We start from the raw sequence: 24,078 nt of genomic DNA, 5'->3' as shown, positions 1-24,078 counted from the left end.
TTCTCCTCTCTTGTAATTGTCCTAGTATCTGTTGATAGGTGTGTGTTTATATACATTTTATTCTTGGTCAATCATTAAGATGATACGGATTTTTGAGCCCTACTCCAGAGCTATTGATTCTGACTCTGTGGGATTGAGGGAATATTAAAAATATCATCTATACCTCTACAAGTCTTGAAGATGGATTCCTAGAGCTTCAGACCGTTTAGGAAGCCCTGGGCTCACCTATGACTTTGTGATCGCATATAACACTAAAGAAATCCACAATCGATGGCTCCTTCCCCTCATTTATTCATCAATGACAAGGCATCAGATGTCACTATTGACAAAACCATTAACTTTCTGTTGAGGGTGCTGTAGCATGTTAAAGAAGGCCATATTTCATAGGAATTTTATCATGCTGTTATATTCTTAGTCATAAGCAGGTTGAAATAGAATTCTCTTTGAAATCAGAAAAGAATCAAAAGGAGCCTTTTAAAACCCCCTTGTTTAACTTTCCACAGTGTTAAAATCTCCTCTACTAAGAGAGTCTTGAAGCAAAATGTTGAAACACCTGATGCTTCAAAATCACTTTCAAGTCAACCTCACCAGATGGCTTTGTAGTTTATGTCTGAACACCTTTGGTAATGCAGAACTTATATCCAAAGACAGCCTGCTTTGTCCTTTCTGTCAGCTTTGTTAAATGTTAGTGTTAAGTGTTTGTCTTTGTCCCCCTATAAGGTACAGTGATTAGTGACATTTTGCTCTCCTCTCACAGGTCAATTGGTTCTCTTCCTTTTCCCAAAAATGAAACAGATTTTCTTCTCGGCTACTAGCTCAAATTAAACAATATATCTTAGATAAGAAAAGGAGAACAGAATACATTCTTAATTTTATCTCTGTGAGAATGATCACAGACTGTCTTTCATATCTAAATAAATAAGAGGCATGTAATAAAGGTTTTGAGAACTGAACCATAATTTAAACCACTCTCAGACTAGCCTCTCAGACTTATGGTGTGTATAAGATACACAGGAAGTCTATGAAAATTAACCTCACATGGGAACCATCCCCTAGACAAGGAGAGCTATATAGAGTTTACAGTTAGAACCTAAGTGGGTTGATTTTTTGCTGCAAGGAAATAAAAATTGCAATATAATGCCAAAAGGTTTCATACAATCTAAATTTACCAAACAGGCAAAGAATCAGGAAAATGTGACTAATTCTCAAAGCTCAAGATAATCAATAGCTGTGGGTATAACTCAGATATGACCCGATCTAAAAAGCTACTACATATGAGCATTCCTAACCCCAAATCCTCTAAAATCTGAAACTTTCTGGACAACATTATGCTACTCTGAATTTCAGTTTAAGAATACTCAACTAGTTTAAAAAGTAGAAGTACCTAAATATTTTAAAATTTAAAAATGATCTTGGAAATCCAAAAACAAATGAAGAGAGTAGAAAGAAGAAATCATAAAGAACAAGAAACAAAGAAATCAAAACTGAAAAATAATGTAGAAAATGAATGAAATTAAAAACTAGTTATTTACTGAAACTCACTCTATTTGAGTAAAGTAAGCCAAACTCAAGGAGCCAACATCTCATTCATGTTCTTCCCAAGTTGGGTTCGAATAGGGGTCTTCAGATCTCAGCTTCCTAAGTAGCTGTGATTACAGAGGTGAAGCCACCAGCTCCCAGCTTGAGGTCTAATGATAATAATGAAAATGGGACATGAACATAAAAGAGGGACAATATGGGGGACAGGGAAATGAGGATTAGGGTTACGTGTTTCTGTAAGTTTGGAAGTATATTACATCTATATGTACAAAGACAGCATACTGAATCCCACCAAATACTGAATGATTTCAGAGAAGAGTTAGGGGAATATAACGGAGGGGATATACTTGTTCAAAGTATGCATCTATGAAATTTTCATGATGCAACTCTCTGTTATCATTAATGATTCCTAAAACTAAACATACGCAATAGAAAATTGAAAAGAAGGTAAACCAAACTAACTGAGCTCCGTAAGACTGATAATCCTCTAGCCAATCTGACCAAGACAAAAAAGCACAAATTTAAAATACCTGAATGGAACTGTAAAATCACTACAGATCCCACAGACATTAAAAGAATATTGTCCCGAATAAAAATATAGATCAAATGCACCAATCATTTGAAACAATGTGGTTTTAATCTTCCATACTTAAACTCCACTAGAGATGTTAAACAGCTGTCCATTGATGCTCAATCATATCATACCTAATCCTCTGTTTAGCTTGTTTAGTTAATTGCTGCTCTATATTTAATTCAATCTCATCTATAACTTTCCAAAAAAGATCTTGCATATTAAATTCTGTTGTGTTTTTCATTGTAGTTTTCTACATATAGTGGCCCCTCACAAATCAAAGTTTAACTATCAGCTAGATGAGGTAGGTCATGCTTATAATCCTGGCTACTCAAGACGCTGAGATCTGAGCATTGAGGTTTGAAGTCAGCCTAGGCAGAAAAATCTATAAGACTCTTATTTCTAATTAACTGTCAAAAACACCCGACTGGTTATTGGCAAAGCACTAGCTGTGAGCATGCAACCTGAATTCTGAGGCTGTGTTCAAGCTTCAGAACTGAGCGGAAAAATATTATCATGCAGGGCTTAGACTGAACTTTTCCCTTTAAAGTCTTCCTTTACTTTCATAAATGGTTCATTTGTCTGAATGCTGGTTTGCATTTTATAACACTAAGAATTTGGTGTTCATGGGTTTTCATTAATTTCTTGAGTATCTACGAGGCTGCACGAGGGACTGATGACATAAGACAAGGTTTTATATTCAAGCTGAAGGAAATAATAAACATGTAACACAATTAGACACTGTAGCAGTCATTATAGTTAGTATGGATAGATCAATATTACATGAAGTGAGCAAAAAAAGCTCCTCAAAGAAGATACTAAACAGAGGCTTGAAAGTTAAGTCCCCACAGCTGGGCACTGGTGGCTCACACCTGTAATCCCAGCTACTCAGGAGGCTGAGATATGAGAATCATGGTTCAAAGCCAGCCCGGGCAGGAAAGTCTGAGAGACTCTTCTCCAGTAACCACTCAGAAAACCGGAAGTGGTGCTGTGGCTCAAGTGGTAGAATGCTCACCTTGTACTAAAGAACTGAGGGACAGTGCCCAGGCCCAGAGTTCAAGACCCACGACCAAAAAAAAAAAAAAAAAGTTAAAGTCACCATAGGGGGAAGAACCTAGGGATGGGACCATTTTAGATAAAATGATCAGCTAAGTTAAAGGGGCAGTAGGCAAGTGATAAGCTTCACAGTTTGAAGCTAGCCCAAGCAAGAAAGCCTGTGAGATTCTTATCTCTAACTAACTACCAAGAAAGCTGGAAGTGGAGATGTGGTTCAAGTGGTAGAGCACTAGCTTTGAGAAAAAAAGCACAGGTATAGTGCTCGGCCCTGAGTTCAAACCTGGGACTGACACCAAAAAAAGAAAAAAAGAAAAAGAAGAAGAAAAAGAAACAAAAGGAGACCAGCACAGTTATGGCATAAAGAAAAGAACAAAGAAAAACAAGATGGTGAAAGATGGATGGAAGACTTAGATAATGTATCGTTTCATAAGTTAAAGCAGACTATGTATTCAAAGAAGAGGAAAAATATCCATCTAATATCTTTCTGCATGGAAACAATGTGGTGTATGTGCTAAAAGATCAGAGTGGTTAACATCAAGGAAATGGATTCACATGCACAAGAGTAAAAGTAAAGCAGTAAGACGGGCAGGCAATGGCGCAGTGTTCTAGGCAAGTGACAGTGGTGACTCCGGCTGGAGTGACAGCTACGACAGTGGAAAGAAATTATTTAAATACACCTCTTCCCCGCCCCCCTCTTATGTGTCATTTGATGGGGCGGTGTTCAGAGAAAGATGTTAGTAGGTGATTTTACCACTGTGTGAACATCATAGTGTGAATTTTCACAAACCTAGATGGTATAGTCTACTGCCACCTACATCCTGTGGTTATATACCCTGGTATATGTGGACTATCACTGACTGAAACATTGTTATTGGGTGTGTGACTGAGTATTTTAGAGGTGGCATAATGAAGGGCGTGGTATTGCATTGCTTGAAGGAAACAGTGCAAATTGTTTTGAAAAAATAGTAATAAAAACTAACAGGTATTGTTTATTTTAGAAGCCCAGCTTTATATCAGGACTAAAAACATTAGATTTCAATGAAACTACTACATATACCTCCTATTTAACCTGCTGTTTCTAAGGCACTTGTACTGTGTTCATGTATACACATTATAAAAAAATCACTACTTGTAAAGAAACATTTATTAATCATAGAGTTCTTAATAAACACTAAAAATAATTTCCTCTTGGCTTAACTTTTACAGAATATTATTTTTATACAGAAGTGACTACTTTCTCTTTCTGTACTGAGTAATCTATGAAACTTTAAATCTGCACAAATGCTAATCAGGTTAACTCACTATTAATACTACTTATGAATTTCTACTTATACTTTATATAATTACCTGAGGTTTTTTAAAAGGATATATCTTGTTTCCACATACAAACTTTTTATTAAGTAAGATTAAAAATCATTTCTAACTTCAATTTTGTCTTGGAGGTCTTCCAACATACCTATTTCTACTAAAAGAAAGAATAGATGGATGTAACGTACTGAATACTATACCCAGCAGTGAGAGAACACACATTCTTTTCATCAGCAAATTGAGGATTTTGCAAAATAGATGGCATTTTAGGTCATAGAGAAAGTCTTAATGTACATAATAAACCAGCATAATTTATTGTATCTTATGAGATCATAATAGAATGAAGCTAGAAATCATCTGCAAAAATTACAAATAAAACACATAAAGATTGAACAATATATTTTCAAATGAACAGTGTATCACTGAAAAAATTAAGAGGACTTGAGGAGTAATTTAAAAATTCCCATGATAAAAAAAATCTTATCATCAAATGAAAATGGAAACACAAACTACCCAAACTTATGAGATACAGTGAAAGCAATTTTCATAGGGAAGTTTACTGCTATGAGTGGCTACTTTAAGAAACAGACTCAAATAAATAGCCTTATAATGCATCTCAAGGTCTTACAAAAGCAAGAAAAAAAATTAACCACCAAATAATAAATGAAAAGAATAATAAAAGATCAGAGATGAAATTAAAGAAAAGTTGTTTGTTTTGAAAGATAAAGAAAGTTTACAAACCCTCAGCCAAAATAACCAAAAGAAAGAGAGAAGACTCAAAATTAGAGGCAAAAAAGGAAATATTGTAATACATGCCACTGAAATACCTAAGGAATATTAAGATATATTTTTAAAATAATACACAAGCAAATTGGTTCTAGACATGTTTGATCTTTCAAAATTAAACCAAGAGAGCTGGGCGCTGGTGGCTCATGCTAGCTAACTCAAGAGGCTGAGATCTAAGGATCAAGGTTTGAAGCCAGCCCAGGCAGGAAAAGGCTGAGAGACTCATTTCCAATTTATCACAAAAAAGGCAAAAATGGATCTGTGGCTTTAGTGGTAGAGCACTAGCTTTGTGCACAAAAGCTCAGGGGCAGCACCCCAGTTCCTCCTTCAAGCTGCAGGACCAGTGCTCATCACATAGTTTAAGAGGATATGAAAAAAAAATCTAACTAGATCAATAACAAGCAATGAAATGAAACTATTATAGAATCTCCTAGTGAAGAAAAGCGCATCAGATGGATTTACAACTGAATCCACCTATCTATCTAGAGTTAGTTCTACAACTAACACTAGTTGTAACTGCAACCTAGAGTCTGACTCAAGTAGTAGAGCACCTGCCTGGTATGTTACAAGACCCTACATGCAATCCTTAATACTGAAAAAAAAAATCAAAATCAATGTTCCCTCAACTCTTCTATAAAGCAGAAAGGAAAGGAAGCCTTACATACTCATTCTATAAAGTCACTATTATTCTGATAAGGACACAACAAAAGTAATTATAGACCAATAAACTTCATGAACATAGATCTAAAAATCCACAATAAAATAGTTGGAAGCCAAATTCAACAGCACACTGAAGGGATCATACATCATAATCAAGTTGTTTTTATTGTAAAAACGATGACTCACCATATGAAAGCAATAAACATAAGAGCCCATAAACAGAACCAAGGACAAAAATAACATGGTTATCTCAATAGATGAATTAAAAGCCTTTTGGCAAACTCAATGTCTTCATGATAAAAACCCTGAATAAGACTAAGTATAGAATGATCATACCTGAAAGACTAAAAATACTTGAAAGTCTATAAATGAAAAACTCATAACCAGTATCATACTGAATAGGGAAAAACTAACAACATTTCCTTTAAAATCAGAGGAAATAGCCACAGCAATGAGGAAAGAGAAAGACATGAAAGAATGCGAATAGCAAAGAAGGAAATCAAATTACACCTATTTGCAGATGACACAACTCAATACTTAGAAAATCCAAAAGCCTCTCAGAAATGATGTAACATTTCAGCAAAGTAGGAGGATTCAAAATTAGCATACAGAAATTAATAACACTCCCTATATATACACCAATGAAATTAGCTGAGAAAGAAGTCAGGAAAATATTCACATTCAAAATAGCCTTAATAAATGAATAAATAAAATAAATACTTAAAAGGATAAACGTAACTAAAGAAGTGAAATTGATAAAACAATGAAAAAAAGACTGAAGAAGAGATTGGAAGATGGAAAGAGCTCCTATGTTGATGAATAGGAAGGATTAATATTGTTAAAATGTCCATATTACTAAAAGTGATCTAAAGACACAATGCAATCTTCATCAAATTACAATGACATTCTTCACAGAACTAAGGGAAAATTAAAAAAAAAAAACAAAACACCAACAATAGCCAAATTCATATGAAAGCATAAAAGACTTCAAATGGCTAATATAATCCTGAATACAGAGAGCAAAGCTCAAGATATCAAGGTACATGATTGAAAATATCCCAAAACCCTAGCAACAAAAAGAGCATGCTATCAGACATAGAATAGAGAACCTAGAAATAAGCCCACATGGCTACAGCAAACTGATTACTGACAAAGGTGTTAAAAGCATACCCTCAAAAAAAGGGAGCCTTTTCAATAAATTGTGCAGGACAGACTTACTATCTGCATATGGACTACTGGACTACTGAAACTAGACCTCTCGCTCTATGCAAAAATCACTCAAAATGGATCGAAGACAGTAATGTAAGACCTAAAACTTTGCAACTAGTAGAGCAAACGGGAATCATTATGATATCAGTACTGGCAATGCTTTCTTTAAAAAGACTCCAATATCCCAGGGAAAAAAAGCAAGATGTGACTTATGGAATCACGTAAAATTAAGAGAGACAATGGAAGTAAAAGACAACTCAGAGACTGGAAGAAAAGTTTTGCCAGCCAAACATCTGACAGAAGACTAATATCTATAATACAATTAAAAACACCAGTTTGGAAAATTAACAACAAAGACAGGGTGTAGTGAACATAGATGCCATTCCAGTCACTCAGGCAGTGGAGACAGGACTGCTGGGGGTCAGCATAGGCAAAAATTAGCAAGACTCTATTCTTTGTCTTTCTAGGCTTTCTAAAGAAAAACAATAGCCAGGTATAGTGGCACATGTCTGTAACTCGATTAATTGAAAAGCTGAGGCAGTAGTAACAAGAGTGAAGGACAACCTGCTTTAATAGGGAGGTCCTGCCTCAAACTTTTTTGGGGCTCTTTCATTCTTTTATTTTCTTCAAGCCAAGCATTTCCATTTAAAAAATAAAGATGAGATGCCCCTGTTGTCTGGGAGAGCAGGGGGAAGAGGAAAGGATTTAAAGCTGTCACTGCCCTTGCTTCAGCTAGGTTCATGGTATATCACCTGATGAAATGGCAGTTATTTTAGAGATGCAAGGATGTGTTAATATTAAAAAGCCAAATAATGTAACCACTACACTAACAGGCTAAAGAAGAAAACTCATTCTGAGACATCCCCAGACCTATAAACTTGTTTTATAAGCAAGGCTGTGGTTACAAGGTCAATCTATATACAGAACTCCAGTGTATTAGAATTAGAAGACAATGAGAAAACGCATTTAAGACAATTTACAGTAGCAAAAATATTCAGTACCTGGAAAAATCTTAATGATATAAAACACTTTTACAATGTATATAACAAAATAGTGCTTAAAGACTTAAAAGCAGGCGTGGGAAGGTGGCTCAGTGTAGAGTGCTTGCTTTGAATGCTTGAGGCCTTCAGTTCTATTTCTCAGCACCATATAAGCAGAAAAAGCTGGAAGTGGTGCTGTGGTTCAAGTGGTAGAGCAATGGCCTTGTGCTGGAGAGCTCAGGGATAGTGCCCAGGCCCAGGGTACAACACCCACAACTGACCAAAAGAAAAAGAAAGACAAAAAAAAAAAAAAAAAGATCCTGTGCCCCTATCCCATACAAATTATGTAGAGGATAGATCATGAAATATATGAAGTACACCAGTCCAAACTTTGAGGTAGACAAATACCTATTAAAGAGGACACAAAGAACTAACTGTAAAAAATTAAACTTAACTTCATGAAAACAAGAATTAAATCTCATTAAAATAACCTATTAAGGCAAGAGAAACGGTAAGTTAAAAACCAGGAAAACAAAGTTAGTGATACATATATATGATAAAGTATGGATATCCAAATTATAAGGCATTTCTACAAATCCTTTTTAAAAAAGGATTTTTAAAATGGACAAAAGACTTTGAAGGTATTTCTCAATACCTTCAAATAGCCATTAAGCTTATAAAAATGTGCTTAACCTTACACAGCAGAGAAATAAAATCTAAAATCACCATGAGATACTTATAATCTGATCAGATTAGCTAAAATTAAAAGACTGACATTATTGAACGTTTGTCAGGAGGAAGGGCAACCAGTAAACTGGTTGTAACTACTTTTGAGAACCATTTGGAAGTATTTACTAATGCTGGACAACACATGTATTTATGTAGCAAGAATTTGTGTTTATTTCTAGGCATATAGCAAGAGAAAGTGTATATCCATCCACCAAAGGATATGTGCTAAATCAACTGGAAGGTTGGTACAACAATAGCTTACCTGGCAGGCTCCCATCTGGAACTATCATGCTCATCAACCAAATAGATGATGAAACGACAAGATGTTCAGAGGTACATATTGTATCTCAATTAATTAGAACTATCTCTATACCCAACATGGATGACTAGCCCAGAGAGAATACTGAAAGACAGAAACCACAATTTTAATAAGAAAAAAGAAAAACCCGAATGTATGGCAATCTTCGTAATTAAAGTGACTGGAAATGAACCTTGAGGGAGCTCACTGTGCTGTTTAAAATGTCGATCCTACATCTTCATCTGGATGTACAGCCTGATATATACAGAGGGTATGCATACACAAGGCATGCTTCTAGCTGTGTATCTAAAGGTACCTCAGTTAAAAAAAAATAAGTTGAAACAGAAAAATCAGGAACTGAACAATTTCCTCATTAAAAGAGAAATAGAAGAATAACCTCCCAAACAAATTGTGAATACTTAAATATAGTATAAGTGCACAATTCAGGGTTCATCAGTCAATTTATTACTTGGCTGAATACTGCTAATCAATTTTCAATTTCTGTCCAAGTTTTGGGCTGTTTAATTTATATCCAAAATTGGCGAAAGACTTAAAGCATAGGAATACTAACAGTAATGTACAGCATGTGACTGAAACAAAAATGATGATTATGAACATTTTCTTCATTATCAGATCTATAAGAGGCCAAAGTATCTCAATATCTGTGTTAAAAAGAGGAAATACAACGATAATTACATTTGTCACCATAAGTGAAGATTATCTATGACAGAAATATGCTAGTTATAGGCAAAAGCAGAAGCCTAAAACCTTGTCATGAAGAAAGCAAAAGCAAAAACATCTAAATAAAGCAGCTGTCTTCTTGCACACATGCAAAAAGAATGCACATCTATCAAACTGAAGGAAAGCATTCAGACATAAAACATGCATTCTGTCTTTAAAAATCTTAAATGGTGCATTAAAAGACAGGCCCAACTGTTGCACTTACAAAGATAAAAACTGATTCATTCAGGAATAGATGCAGACTCTGAATTGTTACCAAAATTTATAGCTGGATTATTCTTTTTAGATCTTTGGCAAAAATGTTCACGTATGAAAATCACAATTATCTGGAACACAGTTCAAGTTTATTACAATTCCTTAAAAAAAAAAAAGAGCTGACCCTGAATGAAGACTTATAAGACATTACAGGACTAAGACTTCCAGAAGCTTTTAACTTATGAACAGAGGGGTTTTCACCTGGGAGACTGTTTAACTTTTTATAGATTTTTTTCACTTGGGAACAGGCATGTGGCTCAAGCAGTGGAGTACCTGCTAGCATATTCAAGGCCCTCAAATATATTTCTTTTCAAAATCAAGCACAAATAGCCTCAAATTAAAAAAAAAAAAAAAGCCAGAACAACAAATTTCCACAATCCAGATTTCTAGAAAGCTAAGATTTGACACAAATAAGACAAGAATTTCTCTCCAGTAAGAAACAACTGGGAGAAGAACACATCAAACGCATGGATTACATTTGACTGGCTGGGTCTACTGGCATGAGATTGGTTGGCACTATCTACTAAAAGTGTCTTCAGATCTGAAGAAAGAACAAGTGACATATGGAAAAAGGAAACAACTTCACAGTGAAGAAAGTACGTACAGTTACCATCACTGGTAGGGCATGCCCTTCCCCATGGTAGCCCACTGAGAAGGACGGGTTACAGCTATTTCAACAGGATTTAAGCCAACACCAAATTAAAAGACACTTGAAGTAGATAATCATAAGAAATCACGGTAAGACAGGGAGTGGGTGGTAAGCGAAAAAAATCTCCAGTGGTCTCTCATCATAATCAGGTACAGGAGAGAAGAGGCGGTAACCACAGGTCTTGGGGAATAGTGATTACAGGGGAAGGGCAGAGCAGGAAATACTGGATGCAAGAATATCTGTCCTTTATTTTCTTACCACTACAAACCTCTCTCATTTCCAAAATAGCTCAGACGCTGGCTATTCCAATAGACTCCTAACTGGTTTAACCTGTTTCTCACCTCTCTCTATCCTATATGCTATGTCTTTATCAATTAACTTAAAATATAGTCCCTTCAAGAGTCTCCTTGCTATCCCCACACACACCCTATAAAAATAGGCACTCACCTGCATCAAAGCTTACTTCTAGGTTACTTCAAGGACAACTGTAATTTGGTTAGTGCCTAAAATCAAGATGTATACACAAGCCAGAGAAAATTGGATCTGGATTTAAAGAACCTAGAAATTAGTCTTTGTTCTATGCTATTAGTGCCACAGAACTTTTCTAAGCCTCAGACTCCTTTGTTTACTTATTTCTTTAGGAGGTACTGGGGTTTGCATTCAGGGCCTTGGGCTTGCTAAAAGGAGGGTACTTTAGCACTTGAGCCCCAACCTTAGCTCTTCCTGCCTTGTTATTTTCCAAATAGAGTCTCACACTTATGCACCACTCTGGACTGGATCCTCCTATTTACACTTCCCCTGTAGTGGGAATTACAGGTATGTGACACCATAACCAGTTATTGATTAAGACAGAAGTCTTCCAAACTTTTTTGCCCAGGCTGGTCTGAGTCCTTATTTGTGAATGCATAATATTAAGAAAGACTATGGTAACAAGTGTATGGAGAGGGCTGGTGTGGCAGACTTCTGCACTAAGCAATTTACATAAATTATCCATCGAAGTATTACAGGTACTGTGAAATACTACAGAAATGCTAATTATTCTCTTGTAAATTCTCCCAAGCCATCTGTTAGCAAGTCAGTTCTAGAATCTTAATTGTAGGGTATGGCTGCAAAAATGTACTAAAAGTTTATTTTATCTCTTGTCTCTGGCTTCCATTCCCTGGCCAAGTATGGTCAAATAGAACCATTTAGCCTAAAACCTATGGATGCTTGTGGAGAGATTTGAGAATGGATACAATTTCCTACTATCACACCCAGGGAGACGACTGTCTTCTCTAGACAGGAGTGTCTTTCCTTATGCTATTAACTTCTTGCTCCAAATATTACTAAGTCACTAGATTTGAACCATAGTTGCGAAGGCTTATAGTAAGACAATGTTACGTAACAGAAAAGAAAGAAAAAGTTGAAAAAACAAAATCAGGCCGGTTACTCTGCATAGTATTAGGATTTCAGAGCTAAAAGTCTTAATGAGACACCTACCCTTTGTTTTACCAACCAACATTCCAAATGGCCCAAGTTGGTTTGGACTACTAGTTCCCAGAGTCCGAAGAAAAGAAAGTTAAGTTTATGTGGGTCATTTGTGGGAAGAGAGAAACTGTATTTTGGCTAGGGAAGATAAGAATGTACTAAATATACAGTTGTGGCTTTTGAAAATTTACATGTGGAAACTTAATCCCCAAGTGAGAATTAAAGGTGATTAGGCCTTGAAGGATCTGGCCCTCAGGGAAGAGATTCTATTGTGCCCTCAGAAAACAGGCTTCAGAATCATTCTTCCTTTTCCATTGCAAGAGAAGGCAGCAAGAGGTACTATGGTGCCATTAATAAAGAACAGGCCCTTATGAGATATGAATTCCCATCTCTAGATCTGTGAGCATCAAATTACCTAGTCAAGACATATCTCAAAGTACATACATAATTGTCACTAGTTCTAGAGTCAGATTTCTAACCTTTTTTGGGGGGGGGGGGGGGTCCGGTCATGGGGCCTGAACTCTGGGCCTGGGCACTGTCCCTCAGCTCTTCAGCTAAAGGCTAGCGCTCTACCACTTGAGCCACAACGCCACTTCGGGCTTTTTTTCTTTTTGCTTATGTGGTGCTGAGGAATCGAACCCAGGGCCTCATGCATGCAAAGCAAGGGCTCTACCACTGAGCCACCTTCCCAGCCCAGATTTCTAACCTTCTATAATGAGCTATAATGAATAAAAAGTCCTTCTGAAAAGGTAGGCTAATAAAAGCGATGTTTTTGGTGGGAAGACATTTTGAAACTTAGAAATCAAATTGTTTTAAAAATTGAACTTTCAGTGTAATTCAACACTGTCAAACACATATTCAGAGATAGTACATTTTAGCATATCAGAAGGATAAAGATAGTAACTTTGTTTTGCATAATGCCCAGGGCAATGCAATGCAAATGAAGTTTAAACTAGATTATTTGATGTTGGCAATGATTTAAAAAAAAAAAAAAAAAAGGATAAAACTTTTTTCTGGAACTGATTTATTAAAATGTCCTGTCAACACTTTACTATATATAAGTAGCCATAAAGACTGTTAAAATTATTTTTATCCCATGTGTAGTTTTTGGTATTTGTAAAAAGGTCTACTATCATTTATCCTTTATGGGGACTGGCGGGAAAGGCAGGGCCTTCTATTCCTGTCCTCCTAGCTCAGCCTCCTGAGTATATGGATTACTGGTCTGGATCACCATGCTGGGTCACCAGAGCATTCACTACAAACCACTGCAATTCTTTGTTCACTTACAAAACACATTGCTACCAAATCAGGTCTCTATGGATAAGTTGTAAAAGAAAGCTAAAGCTCTCAAGGTCTATGCTGTAAGTTCTAAAAACATACTGTGTTAAGTGCTGAAATGGAAGAGAAAAAGCAATGGAAATGTAATACTAGACTAGGCTTATAATTTGTCAATGTACAATAATGCAAGTGAGTCTAATTCCTAAGAAATTACATGTAGTATACTGCCTTATAGTCAGATAAATGTTTGGGTTTCATGTCCATTTCTGCAATTGTTGTTTTAAGCTTAGTTGATATTTTTAGAATTTCTATGTAAAGAACCATTTTATACTCATTTTCTCATTATTTTAGTTTGTCCATATTCAACATGAAGAAGTTAAAATGTAGAGAATATTAACTTGCTCCTAATTCTATAGCTAATAAATTCTGGAGTTCAGCTTTAACCACAACACTATCTTCACAGATGAGAAGATCAGTATGCACAATAAAATTCTGTATTTCAAGCATATGTATCTTGAGTTAACTGAAACTGAAAAATGGACATACTTAACAAATTCTACAAGCAATTATACAGAAAAACAGACATCGAGTGAAGAAAACACTAATAAGTATTGAATAATATGATGTAGGCTTTCTACATTTGAATGATTATATTTAAAGGGATGGCAAGAATGAGCAATAATATTGTTAAATGTCTTAAGGTTTGCAATGTTCTCCTGAGTAAATTTACTAAGAGACTTGAGATATCTATAACTATGGTTGTCTTCATTGCTTTTACTGTCTTCATTTTATGAATCAATACCATTCTGGACCAATGTAACAGATCTGCTCAAACCAGTAGATTCCAACTAGATGTAGCAGTGTGGACAAAATCTTGAGTATTAACTACTAGCTGAATATCCCTTATCTGAAATGTTTGGGACAAGTATTTCTGATGGCAGATTTTGGATATTTATATATATGCAGTAAAGTATCTTATGGATAGAATCCAACCTAAACATAAAATTTATTTATGTTTTACATGCAACTTACACAAACAGTCTGAAGGTAATTTTACACAAGATTTTTAACACACCTGAGTGTTATGCAATTTTGCATTTATGGCATCATGTTGGTTCTCAGAGTTTCAGATTTGGGATTTTTTTGGATTCCAAGTTTTTAGACTGGAATACTTAACTCACATGTATCCCATACTCTCCTCTGAGTTTCCAAAAGGTAAGAAGCATCTTTCCTTACTAGAATGACCAAGATTACAGCAAAAATACAAAATGCTATCTTGTTCCACGCAAAACAAGAAAACTATCCTTGAAAAACAATCTCTTCATGTACTTGATTTTCTATAATTCTTGTTTAGAAATAGGTAAAAATGTATAACATACTTTAATGCACCATATGTAACTCTTAGATTCCCACAGCAATTAAACCATTTAGGTGTTACTGCTACTAGAAAATGATAGCAAATAAAGACTACAACTTTGTAATTTGGCTCTTCCTGTTAACCTGTCATCTAGAAACATTTTTATCAGTTTTCGATCTCTTCCTTAATGTTTATTAGTTACCCGACTTTTCCTAAAAGATAGTAGAAAGTCAACACTATGCACTTATGGTGGCCTCAATATTTCTCATTCAGTGGGCAGTCACGTCACTTTTCGAATTATTCGTTCTTCTTGCCAGAGTATTTATCAATATGCAAGGAGAGCTGGTATCTTTTATTCAGGTGTAGAATGGTTGGCTATTTACTTTTGGCCCCTTCCACCCAAAAAATCATAAAGGTTGATCTGATTACAGATTTTATTGATCATTATCTAATATAACTAGGCCAGGCTTCTAGGTCACAAGATGCTGACTTTTTTAAGGCTTCTTTTTAAATGTTGTCCTTTTTCCTAATCACCTCAGCTAGAAAGAGAAGTGCTCTCAGAATAGTAAGAACTAAAGAAAGCTCACCACCATCCACAAAGTGAATCTCATTTAAAACTTCCAATACTCAGATGGCAGAAAAAACTACTATATTATAATGTTCTAACTTTAGAAAGCAGCAAAAACAGAAAGCTTCCCTTTCAGGAAAACTTTGGATTATAAAAGAAGATTCACTATACTCATTATAAAGTTCTAGTTCTGCAACAGGAGTAAATCCCAGAGATGTACTGTGCAGCATGGTACCTCTAGTGAGGAATACAGTATTATATCCCTAAAATGTTCCTAAGACAACAGATCTTATGTTAAATGTTCTTCTCATACAAAACATAAAGAATCAGAACAAGGCAAAATGTTTAGAAGTGACATACAGGTCTATCTACAGCACTGAATGTGGTGACAGTTTCATGTGTGTATGCTTATCTCCAAACAAATCAAGTGGCACAAATTTTTATACTTGTGGTGATGAGGATCCAACTCAAGGCCTCACCCATGATAAACTCTAGCATTAGCTAATAACAATAATAATAATGTTCTGTATGTGACAAAAAGTTACATTTTCAAAGTATTTTTTACATTTTAATCATCTGAATTCCTGTATTTAAAAAAAAGGACAAGTGTATTTATTTCCCTTTTTTCTAACTAGTGGCCTTATACTGTCAAGTGATTTCAATACTAACATCTTGTTTTGTAATCATAATTCTCATAAGCTTTCAAATCTCGGTTCTGTATTTAAATTGACACAGGTCTTACCATTAACCTTTTCTCCATAGTTAAATTACGTTTGTCAGGATTTAGTCATCAACTTTTATGACATTTATTAATATTAAGAAAGTGACTCATGGTTGTTAGGCTGAACATCCTGCAAGCCCAGCTCTAGAGAAGTTCTTGGAATCCTGGAAGGAGGTGTGTGTGAGGGCAGGAGATAGCAAAGTGCCAGAAGTTTCACTGCTGTGGCACAAACATCATATAGTTTATTCTCTGGTTGTGTGACTCAGCACTAACTGGTCAGGGGCCAGAGATCAATATGAAGCAATCGGTGGCATGCTTCATTCAGTCTTGGTTTTAGGTGGTTTGTTTTTGGCAACTTACTGAGAAGAGAAGGAGAAATCAGCTGGATCACTTATAAGACATAAAAATAATAATCACTTTGTAAAAATCTGTAACTTTTACTTAGCTCCATTGAACATCTTTTCTCCAATCTTAAAACCTCATGCCCCGTCTAGCTTAGTGCAATATATGATTATTATACTATTTATGCAATATATCTGCACTGTTTACTCATCTGCACATTAACTCTCTTGCGTTCTTGGGTATACTCACTTGTTTCTAATTCCTATTTCGAACCATATCCATTCATTTCTACCCTCTAAACCTTACCCGGGTCTGTTCATCTACAATCTCAATCTATACTATGCACATGATTCTGGATCCTTATATCCATATAGAAACCTGGCCTTCGAGACTTTATTCAAATTACTTATTAGATGTAGCTATCTCTGAATCATTATCATCCTCCAAACTGAAATGATCTTTCCCACCTATTCCTCTACTATCCCATTCACCCAATGTTCCAACTGTCAGTTATTTCTGACCTTTTCCTCTCACTCTCGCACTGCAGGGATGAATCTATCCTTTAAAACATTACTCTCACCCTTTTGGACTTTCCTGCCCAGGCTGGCTTTGAACTGTGATCCTCAGATCTCAGCCTCTGAGTAGCTAGGATTACAGGTGTGAGCCACCAGCACCCGGCTCACCTCTCTTTTCTTTACCCAAGACTCCAAACTAAATCAGAATCTTTATACCTCATATAAATACAGAATATACCTCAAATAAATACATATAAATATAAATGTCAACATTTACAACTACTTACAACAGTCACAACATTTACAATACTTACAACTATTCCTCCTTACAAAACAGTGGTCTATTATCATCAGTCTATGTATCATATCATCTCCATATTACTGTAGCTGTAGTATTTTGATTATGGCCCTTGACTACCAGATCAAGCCCAAAGTTTTTAACTTTCTGTAACTAACTCTTCAAATTTTTTTCACTTTACCTCGCTTCTCTCACTTTTATATAAATTTCTAATCTAGCCAATCCGGTCTGGTTAACCTCTAAAAATTATATTCTCTGCAATGCTCATGTCATTTCCTCCACCTGAAAGACATTACACTCCTGGTTAGTTATGGTTCCTCTTTCATTTTACCTTTTTCCTCACTGGCACAGCTGTAAGCATTCTCACAAAAAGAGAGAGAGCTGAAAAGTAGATTTTCTCTTTTGTCTGCAAAATCAACTTGAAACATTCCCATGCTTGGGGACAGAGTCCAAATGACAGTACAAATACTATACTTTCTGAATATTCCCATTTCAGCCTATTATTCATTTGTTATTTTCAACATGTTTATTATTCCTACATATTTATTATTTCCTTCTTGTTGGGAGCTACGTGGGCCAACAGGGCATGGAGTTTATTAAGACTGACTGCACAGGAATCATTATACCAACAAGTAATGGTTGATGAGGGCTACAGACAAAAGGAGGAGACTAAATAAAGCACCCTGATGTTGGGTTTGTCTGGAGGGCAGAGGTGCAGCTGGAAGTTAGTCCAGCACGAGAGGACAGGAATGGGTTCACTTTGGGAAGAGGCATGGGATTGAATCCCCATGATAGGAGGATAATCTTTTAAGCAGGTGTGAAGGAATGAGTAGGAATGAACTCTGAGAACTCAGAGAAAGGCATTTTCAAGGAAGTAAAATGAGGACTTCAAAGGCAGGGACCTACAACAGTAAGTAGGCCAGGCTTTGAAGGTCATGCTGAAGGTTGCTAGGCTTTACCTAAACGAAGAACCAACAAGCCTTGAACAGCATGTTCTAAGACACTACAAGCCAGGACCACGGGATACGTAAGAAAGAAAGAAGCAAAGAAAGAATTCTAGTTTGATTATGATGGAAACCTTTTCTGTACCTCTACCAGTCTTCTTTGTGGATGTGTCCTTAACCAAAGTCAAGTGAAAATATGAATTTTCACATTAATCCACTTGGCTTTGACACAAGATACTGTGTGTGTATATGCATGTACATAACTAAAAATACTAAAGGAAGTATGTACCAGTTTTAAATTTGTGAGAACACAGCTACTCAGAAGGATGGGATTTGGTTCAAAGCTAGCCTGTCATGAAAGTCTGTGACTCTTATACCCAACAGACTGTCCAAAAAGCTGTAAGTAGAACTGTGGCTCAAGTGGTAGAACGCTTCCTTTGAGCAAAAGAAGTTCAGGGACAGTTCCCAGGCCCCAAGTTCAAGCTCCAGGAGTGGTGCGCACACTCACACACATGCGTAAACACACACATACAAAGGCACAACCTAACAAAAAGCTCCATTTTCTGTTTGGTTATACTTTAGTGCTACGCTTAAGTTAGGGTGCAAAAGTTATTAATATTCGAAAGGACAAGCAGGGTGCCACTGGCTCATACCTATAATCCTAGCTACTCAGGAGGCTGAGATCTAAGGGCTGTGGTTTGAAGCCAGCCTGGGCAGGAAAGCTTATGAGATTCTTACCTCTAATTAATCACAGAAAAAGCTGGAAGTGGTGCTGTGGCTCAAGTGGTAGATGGGTAATCTTGGGTAAAAAGGAGCTCAGGAACAGTTCCCAGGCCCAGAGTTCCAGCCCCAGAATTGGCAAAAAAAGAAAAAAAAAAAAAAGGCTAGGGCTAGGAAGGTGGCTCAGTGGTAGAGGGCTTGCCTTGCATGCATGAGGCCCTGAGTTCGATTCCTCAGCACCAAATACACAGAAAAAGCCAGAAGTGGGTGTTGTGGCTCAAGTGGTAGAGTGCTAGCCTTGAGCTGAAGAGTTGAGGGACAGTACCCAGACTCAGAGTTCAAGCTCTATGACCCACCAAAAAAGAAAGAAAGAAAGAAAGAGAGAGAGAGAAGGAAGGAGGGAGGGAGGAGGAAGGAAAGAAGGAAAGAAAGAAAGAAAGGAAGGAGGGAGGGAAGGGAAGGAAGGCTAGATTAAAATTAAATAAATTCTATATACCAGGAACTGTTTGGCACCTTAACACTTGTTTAATTCTAAGACTTTGGAAAGTGCACGCTCAACATAGATAGCAACCTGACATTTACAGAAATAAGCAGGCATGCCCCAAACCACACACACTTTACTTTAGGCCTGTGCTATCTAATGGGGTGGAGTGAGGCCAAATACAGCAGCAGAGCACTTGGAAAGTGGCTAACTGATCAACAAACGCTACAAATACCACATACCAGATTTCAAAGGCACAGTCTATAAAAAAGGAGAAATATCTCAATAATTGAAAATACTCCGGATGTAGCAGGTTAAATAAGTTACATTATTAAGATTAATTTGAGGTGGACAGCAGTGGTACTCCCTTGATGCAATGTTGAAAATGAACTATTTAATTTGTGGTAGAGATGGGAAGGAAAAAACTAGGAGAGAGAGAGGCGAAAGAGTGACATTGTCTAAAAAGAAATATATTCATTAACTGATTTATTTAACAGTAACCCCTCTGTATACCACCTTTATAGTAACAATTCAAAAATTAGTTTGGTAAATTTATTTAAAATACTTATTTTCTTAGCTACTAGAAAATTTTGTATTACCTATATGGCTTACTTTACTTTTTTTTTTTTTTTGGTGTTGGTACTGAGGTATGAACTCAGGACCTCATATTTTTGCTTGGCTTTTTTGCTCAAACCTGGTACTCTACCACTTGAGCCATGCCTCCACTTCCACAGCTCACTTTGTATGTGTGGAAAACATCACTAATCTAGACAAAACATGGTTGTTGAATTGGCCAGTACACAAACCAAGCTAGAAGATGGGACTGGCATGGAAAAGGACATGTGGGTTCACACAGGGTAAAATCTCTCCATCAAGGACTTAGTGGTCTTTGCACTTAAGGTGATCCCAAATATTCGAAACAATTGTTGTATAGAGCATGTAAAAGCAGCTAGCAGCACACCCTAGGCAAATGGAAGGAAACAGTAACTCCTTTTTTTTTTTGGTCAGTCCTGGGGCTTGAACTCTGTCTGGGCTTGGGCACTAACCCTGCGCTCTTCAGCTCAAGGCGAGTGTTCTACTGCTTGAGCCACAGTGCCACTTCCGGTTTACTACTGGTAAATTGGAGATGAGTCTCACAGACTTTTCTGCCCAGGCTGGCTTTGAACCGTGATCCTCAGATCTCAGCCTCCTGAGTAGCTAGGATTATAGGTGTGAGCCACTGGCGCCTGGCAAAACAGTAATTCTTACACAGCAACTAGTTTGTTCAAAACTTAAGTTCTCAAGATTCTCCTCTTAAAAACTAAGGAACAGCTTAACAAAATGAATACCAGGAAGCTAAAACATGTTCCTCAGGGTAAGGGGGTGAGGCAGAAGGGGAGGGGGGAGACAAATGGAGAGAGGAAGGGTGGGCAAATGGAACCACGCAACTTGAGAGTAGGATGGGATTTAGAAAGATGGAGGAGAACAATGGAAGGAGTGACATTCATCAAGATACATTGTATTCATACTCATACTCCCAACTTGTTGAGTTGAAACTCCTTTGTATAACTACTTAAAATTTTTTTAAAAATGAAAAAATTATCTTCAAAAGGGTAGAAAATTCACTTATTTGAAAACAATGTTAATTCTTAAGTGGGAGGAGTTGGAGAATTTCTTCTTTAGATTAATGTATACTTTATATACATTATATTATAGTCTGTATACTGTATTATAATATATACCCAATCTTGTCTCTCTTTAGATTTAAATTGTTCGTAAGATGCCACAGACTGGAAAGCCAAATGATGAAGTCACAGCAAGGTATAAAAAAACCAGGTCGTAGTTGGGTGTGGTGGTGCACGCCAGCAATACCAGCACTCAGAGAGACAAGAGGATTCGCTATGAATTCAAGGTACACCTGGATTATATAGCAAGATGCTATCTTAGCAAAAACCAAAACCAAACAAAAAAATAGGAGGTAAGAAGAATTTTCATGTGAAAGGATTTTATATGGAATTAAATCCAGTTGCCATTTTATATCAAGAATTGACACCAATAAGTAAAATGGTATCTCAGCAAGTACAATTTTCTGAATTTGACATTTCCTAAGCCATGATGCATACAAATAAATTGTTCCAGTACACAGACTAACCCATCATTATAACAAAATTAATCTGCACATTTTAAGTAATAAGAAACTATAACATTATTTGGACTTACCTATCCACTATTTTGCCAGGTTCTTTTCCTTGGGCTTGCATCAAGAAGTGAGCCTTGAGTTAAGGCATGTATGCTGTACATATATGCATGAAATGTGAAAGGTGGGGGCAGCTAGAGATTGACTTACCATTAGCATTTGATGTATTTGGCCTGTAACAGACATGTAACAAATATGTGACTACTGTTTTTTACAGTTTGCTTTTTAACTGAGTGGTGGGGAGAGGATTACTGATTTGGACCACTTAAATGTCTGTAAGCATATACAGTGTTTTCTTTAACTATAAGATGATTAAGAAAATGAAACTGGAAAAGTAATTCTTAGATTTTTTAGAACAGAGAAAATGAAAATACTTACTGTATACTAACTGGAATACAATAACATGAAAAATTTAAATTCAGTTATTACAGTTGGGGAAAGGCAATGGGGAGAGGGCCTTTCCTTTCATTTCAAATAGAGCAGGAGCTATCACTTACAAGGAATTTTTCAGCACTTCTGAATGCCAGTTATTTGGTTCTGGCCCTTTCAAATTAGTAGGTAAATTTAAAGAGACCTACATCACAGAGGCTACATACACTTACAACTAACTTTCAGCAAAAGTCTTCAGACTTATGGTTATAGTTAGAGTTAGTTATTGGTGGCACTAACTAATGAGTAACTGCATTAAGATGTAATTGTGATACAGAATAAAACTTGGTAGAACTCTGGAAAAACGTATTACATTTTCAATGCTTAATATCACAAGATATAGTCAATAATGAGAAAACAAACATTTTAAAGCACTTATGCCTTCAGCTATCCTTCCAAAATGTATAGTAGCATTTATATCAGGAAAAACTTATTTGCATTAACTTTAAAATAGCTAGTGTGTGGGACACACCTTTAAAGGAACTAGTTTTCAGGAACGCCCTTTGCTTGGGGGGGGGGCATGGCTAGTTTACAAAAGGCAGAAAAAAGTTGTCTAAAAGATTAAAAACAGAAAAAAAAAGTCCTTTAATAAGAATATCCCATTCATGCGCCACACATCAATACTTCGCAACCCCTGTCGTGTCTTCCAAGAATTTCATCACCTGTCTTTAAAGTTTCCAGACTTGAATTCAAGTTTTTCATTTTTTTGCAGAACTCCCTGGCAGCAGGAAATCCTACCCGAGGGATGAGAAAGCATGAAATCCTTTCCTCTCCAATCGACCTTACAGTAGAACGCGGGTGTGAAATTTTTTTGCTAACACACACGTTGCAAAGGTAGCTTGCGTGTGTGTGCGTGCGTGTGTGTGTGTGTGTGTGTGTGTGTGTGTGGTGTTCCATCTGCAAATTCGCCCCTCTCCTCCTCATACCCACACCCACCTACCCCACCAATTCTTCTCCCAGCCAAGTTTTAAACTTTGTTTCCTTTGGGCTGCAGAACGAACGCTACTAATGATATCCCAGAGACAAAGGGCTGTGCTGTGTGGGTTCACGGGATGCCAATTTTTTTTTCTCTTCTCCTTGTGAAAACAAAGCAGTCAAATTTGAGACTCAGGAGGAGGAGGAGGAGGAGGGTGGGTGGTGGAGGCCGGCGGGTGCTGGGCTCCCTCCCACCGCCCGGCCCGGCCGCCCCGCGCGGGAGTTCCGGCGGCCCCCGGGACGGGACGGGACGGAGACCCGGGTCCGGGCCCAGCCGCGCCTCCCCCCTCCCCTCCCGCCCTCCCCCTCCCAGCCTCCCGCCCAACCCGCTGGACTCACCGCTTCACCCGGATGATCTGGTCCCGCATGGGCTTGATGTCCTGGAAGCTCTGCTGGTTGACCAGGCTGTAGACGAGGATGAAGCCCTGGCCGTTCTTGATGTACAGGTCCCGCATGGACGCGAACTGCTCGGTGCCCGCCGTGTCCAAGATCTCCAGCACCGACGGCGAGGAGTCCACCTCGATCTCCTTGCGGTAGAAGTCCTCGATGGTGGGGTCGTACTTCTCGATGAAGGTGCCGGTCACGAACTGCACGGTGAGGGCGGACTTGCCCACGCCGCCCGAGCCCAGCACCACCACCTTGTACTCGCGCATCGTCCCTCCGCGGCCGCCGCCGCCGCCCGCGACATAGACCGACGCCCCGACGCGCGCGGCGCCCGGACCCTGCCCGCAGGCAGCCCCGCCGCTCGCGGCGGCCGCCCCCACCTCACGGCCGCGGCGGGCCCCCGGACGCGGGCGGCGGGGCGGCGGCTGAGGAAGCGGCGGCCCTGGGCATGGGCCGAGCTGGTGCGGGGGGGTGGGGGGGGAGCGGCGATGCGGCCCCGCGGGCGCCGGCGGAGGGGAGAAGAGAGGGTGAGCGGGAGCCGGAGCCGCCCGAGCCGCGGGCCCCGCAGTGCCGACCGCCCCGCCCCGCGCCGCCCCGCCCCTCGCGCCTCCACGCCCAGCTCCCGCCCGCCGCCGCCGCCGT

The 24,078-nt window shown here is 38.0% G+C and overlaps 1 protein-coding gene across 1 annotated transcript in view; it reads right to left on the bottom strand.

The window, feature by feature from the left end:
- Rap2a (RAP2A, member of RAS oncogene family) overlaps window positions 1-23,764 on the bottom strand; it is a 33,131-nt gene extending 9,367 nt beyond the window's left edge. Inside the window, exon 1 of the mRNA XM_042682644.1 lies at window positions 23,392-23,764. Within this exon, the coding sequence (XP_042538578.1) occupies window positions 23,392-23,705 (314 nt within the window). The 5' untranslated portion in view covers window positions 23,706-23,764. The remainder of the gene's footprint in view (window positions 1-23,391) is intronic.
- Between the last annotated feature and the right edge of the window lie 314 nt (window positions 23,765-24,078).

This window comes from Dipodomys spectabilis, unplaced genomic scaffold (genome assembly GCF_019054845.1).
Source record: "Dipodomys spectabilis isolate Male_0828 unplaced genomic scaffold, ASM1905484v1 ptg000075l, whole genome shotgun sequence".
Taxonomy (NCBI): Eukaryota; Metazoa; Chordata; class Mammalia; order Rodentia; family Heteromyidae; genus Dipodomys; species Dipodomys spectabilis.
This window is presented reverse-complemented; position numbering and strand designations above follow the sequence as displayed.